The sequence below is a fragment of the Brachyistius frenatus genome, unplaced genomic scaffold, assembly GCF_029030835.1.
Source record: "Brachyistius frenatus isolate BFR_SWC_R1_liver_20210118 unplaced genomic scaffold, ASM2903083v1 Contig_6, whole genome shotgun sequence".
Taxonomy (NCBI): Eukaryota; Metazoa; Chordata; class Actinopteri; family Embiotocidae; genus Brachyistius; species Brachyistius frenatus.
Genome location: NW_027210605.1, coordinates 7,946,324 through 7,950,186, shown reverse-complemented (window position 1 = coordinate 7,950,186; position 3,863 = coordinate 7,946,324). Strand labels below are relative to the sequence as shown.

Genomic DNA, 3,863 nt, shown 5'->3' with positions numbered 1-3,863 from the left:
TCACGTAAAACATCCACAGAAAATATAATTGTGCAACAACAGATTACTCCACTACATTGGAAATACACGTTATACATGAAAAACTTTATTAAAGCTAAAGCTGATAGTGCACGTGCTGATTTATTTTTGTTAAATACCCTGGAGATCCATCGTGTTAAGTTAGTTAACTTGTTCAAAGAAGTCGCTAGATGGCGCCCTTCTCCTTCACACACTGTTTTAAACGTCCACGGAGGTCTGATAAAAAGGACGTGTCGACTGTCACCTGTTCGTTTAAAGGTAAAGCCTTTTCTTACAAATAGATTCAGACAGGAAAGCCTGCTGTTATGATTTTTTTTTTTTTTTTTTTTAATTTTTGGTAGAAAACTTGTATCTGCAATGACAGGTGTGATTTTTCTGGAAAACTGATTTAATTTTACTTCTTCATAGTGTCTGCAGCTTATTTCTCATGCAGCCTATTCTATTCTATTCTATTCTATTCTATTCTATTCTATTCTATTCTATTCTATTCTATTCCTGTTAAATATAAATGTTTCTAGATTACCAATCTTGACATTATACGGTCCTTGGTCTGCAAGCTATAATCTGCAAGTTTTGGCACGTGCTCTGCGCAGACCGGAGAAGACTGCGCGAATGGCACGCGGACAGATGTGCCCCCCTCTCCTCCTCCTCCTCCTCCTCCTCCTTCATCACCCCTTTGAGCGGCTCCCGCTCCGGGATGATTGACACAGAGCGGTTCACACAGCCAATCAGCGAGCGCTCTGTCGTATTTGCATATAGTGGCCGCATGCCATTGGCCCGGTGCGTGCTGCTGAAAACCGCCTCGCGTGCCGCTCCAGATGTCTTCTCGTTGGAGGCGCAAGAGGAGCCTTAAAATAGATAAAGTGTGTATTTGTTTTCAAGCTCGGGGAGGGGAAGATATGTCTTTTATTCTGCTTTAATCTGGATACCGGACACTTACTATACCAAAAAAATAAAAAATAAAAAATAGACTCTGAGGCATGAATTCATTTACAGCCAGAAAACAGTGCAAAGATGTGTTTTAATAAATACGCTGCTTTATAAAGTTCTCAAAATAAGCAACACGAAGGTGGTCACTGCCTTCCCTGTAAAAGACTTTCACACTCTGTATTATTCCCGTAGACGCACACACACACACACACACACACACAAACACGCTCCAAGCACTATAACAATTTTGACGAGCAAGGAGCAAAGTTGGAAGCAAACATCCAGCGAATCTCCCCCTCCTCCTCCTCCTCCTCCTTCCTCCTCCTCCTCCTCCTTATCACTTCACAGGCCGGCCCGGCCGCGGCTGCTCGCTCCGCTTTGTTGTTTGTCCCTGCAGGGCTGATTGAGCAGCGCGTGACTGACGGCCCGCGGGGGTGTTGTCCAATCAGCGGTCTGCCCCGCGCCCGATGGGTGAGTCCTCTCTGCCATTGGCTGAAGCGAGTGTGGGAAAGAATGCAGAGAGGGTTTCACACGAACCGGGAGCACGCGAGCCGTCTATAAGTAGCGCGGCGGCGTGTGTCGGCGGCAGAAGTAGAGAGAGAGTCGCTCCGCACGGCGCACCGCACACTCCCGCAGTCAGATGACAGCTCAGTGATAACAAGCGGCACGACGCAAACTCATCATCGGTTGGGACACCGCATATTTTATACGTTTTGCAGCGGCGTCTAGTGATTGTTATCGTCAACATTTTTTTTTTTTTTTTTTTTTTTTTTTTATACCCTGCTCTTCCAAAGAGGATTTACTTCTTTACGCTTTTTTTTTGTTGTTGCCTGGTTTGATCAATAATGCCAGCTGACACTATGGAAAAGCAGACGGCTTCTCCGATCGCCGGCGCCCCTGCAAACGGATCACACACACCGGACAAACCGAAAAACGCCAGCGAGCATAGAAAAGTAAGGATTTTACAATTTCACAATAAAAAAAAAAAAAAAAAGTGTCTCTCTCTCTTTCTTTCTCTCTTAAGTGAGGAAGTTCAGTTAAAGTTTGTCATGCAGTTCAAAAGTCAACGGCGTGACCCGCTGTGCATTTTGCAAATAGACATCAGTGATTTCAAAAACAATTTATGAATGTACAATTGTTTTTTATTCTTTGCAGTCATCCAAACCGATCATGGAAAAACGCAGGAGAGCAAGAATAAACGAAAGCCTGGGGCAGCTCAAGACACTCATTCTGGACGCTCTCAAGAAAGATGTAAGTTGAAACAAGTTTGGATGTACTTTCATCAAGTCTTCATACTTCAAAGATAATTATTTCCTTTTAAATGGGCCTTGAATACTGACTCAACTTTTTCATGTTACTTCCTGCAGAGCTCCAGACACTCCAAGTTGGAAAAAGCAGACATCCTGGAGATGACAGTGAAGCACTTGAGGAACCTGCAGCGCGTACAGATGAACGGTACGTTTATTAAATGATACATGTGGGTCAAAAGACACCACGAAGTCTCGACCTTACAGAAAGATTCCTTAATATATCATTAATATCCTGTCTTCTTTTTCTTTTTCTTTTTTTTTTTTTTACCAGCAGCGCTCTCAGCAGACGCCACGGTCCTGAGCAAATACAGAGCCGGATTCAACGAGTGCATGAACGAGGTCACCCGCTTCCTGTCCACCTCAGAGGGCGTGAACACGGAGGTGAGGTCGAGGCTCCTCAACCACCTGTCCAGCTGCATGAGCCAAATGATGTCCATGAACTACCCGCAGCAGGCCCCGTCCCAGCAGGCGCACCTGGCCCAGCCCCTCCACGTGCAGCTGCCCTCCACTCTGCCCATCAGCGGCGCTGCTATGGGCTCCAAACTCAGTCCTGCCGAGGCCGTCTCACCCAAGGTCTTCGGTGGGTTCCAGCTTGTGCCCGCAACCGATGGACAGTTTGCTTTTTTGATCCCCAACCCGGCCTTTGCCTCCGCCACAGCCCCCGTCATCCCCCTCTACGCAAACGCAGGAGTGCCTGTTGCGGTAAACGCCAGTCCGGTGCACGGCAGCTCAGCACCGACTGCAGCGTCACCAGTACACGGCATGACGTCCTTCTCCGGGGGATCCCAAGCGGTCAGCCCTGTGGGGGTGAGCACGGGCTCCGAGAGCAGCGAGCCCGTGTGGCGACCTTGGTAGCTTACAGGACCAGAGACTCGAGAGAAACCAGTTTGCATTACTTCTCCAATTTAAACTTTTAACTGAGTGCACACATAACTGTTGCAGGGGGTTGAACCTGTGACTTTTCCGCTACGGGATGGTAACTCTAACCACTTAATACCCCCCAGTAGTTCTCACTGTTTCGTTTTATGGAACAAGGGTTGCCTTCAATGGCACATGCTTGTATTGTTTTTTCTATAATTTATTGTTGATTCCAACATTTGGATGTCGGTGGTAAACATGCAGATGGCAGATTTATAGGAAATTTTTGTTATGAAGTACTTTTTATGAAAAGATTTAGTTTTGTACAGAGGTGTTATTGATTGTTATACCAAAGCTGTGTTTTATATTCTTTGTTGTTTTGCCTTGAAAAGAAAAATTGAAGTTGGGTGCTGACCCATTGTTTTAATAAACGAGATTTCAGAAACGAATACCTTGTCCACAGCCTGTTTCTATCATTTCCTCATTTCTGTGTTGTACTTTATTTAAACGTATATTGTCCCGCTTTAGTCTGTAAAGCCGTGCGTAAAAGTTACATCTAATGCATAAAAGTTACACTAATGCGTACAAGTCACGTTAAGAAACAGACTGTAAGCCAGAGGACTTCTAAACAGACAGGTTGTGGTTGCAGTTTAGGCTAAAACGAAGTTTCAACATATGATTATGTTCCCAACACAAACTCTTGCATCAATTAAACTAAGTTTTAAGTGGCCACCTTGTCACCAGTTT

At 45.2% G+C, this 3,863-nt stretch overlaps 1 protein-coding gene across 2 annotated transcripts; it reads left to right on the top strand.

Moving 5' to 3' along the window:
- The first annotated feature begins 1,540 nt into the window (after positions 1–1,540).
- Positions 1,541–3,565, top strand: her9 (hairy-related 9). 2 transcript variants are annotated; one of them, XM_069688987.1, is made up of 4 exons: positions 1,541–1,901; positions 2,104–2,199; positions 2,316–2,403; positions 2,533–3,565. In XM_069688987.1, exons 1-4 carry the CDS (start codon positions 1,794–1,796, stop codon positions 3,111–3,113), a joined length of 873 nt encoding a protein of 290 aa, XP_069545088.1. In that variant the 5' UTR covers positions 1,541–1,793; the 3' UTR covers positions 3,114–3,565. The 2 variants fall into 2 exon arrangements, with proteins under 2 accessions (XP_069545088.1, XP_069545086.1); XM_069688985.1 differs by having other exon boundaries at positions 2,530–3,565.
- Positions 3,566–3,863: the final 298 nt, after the last annotated feature.

Bases quoted from the DNA above. Each gene is read 5' to 3' on its own strand.
- her9 (XM_069688985.1), top strand. From the start codon at position 1,794: ATGCCAGCTGACACTATGGAAAAGCAGACGGCTTCTCCGATCGCCGGC. The intron at 1,902-2,103 runs GTAAGGATTTTA...TATTCTTTGCAG, and splicing joins ACGCCAGCGAGCATAGAAAA to TCATCCAAACCGATCATGGA. The intron at 2,200-2,315 runs GTAAGTTGAAAC...TACTTCCTGCAG, and splicing joins TGGACGCTCTCAAGAAAGAT to AGCTCCAGACACTCCAAGTT.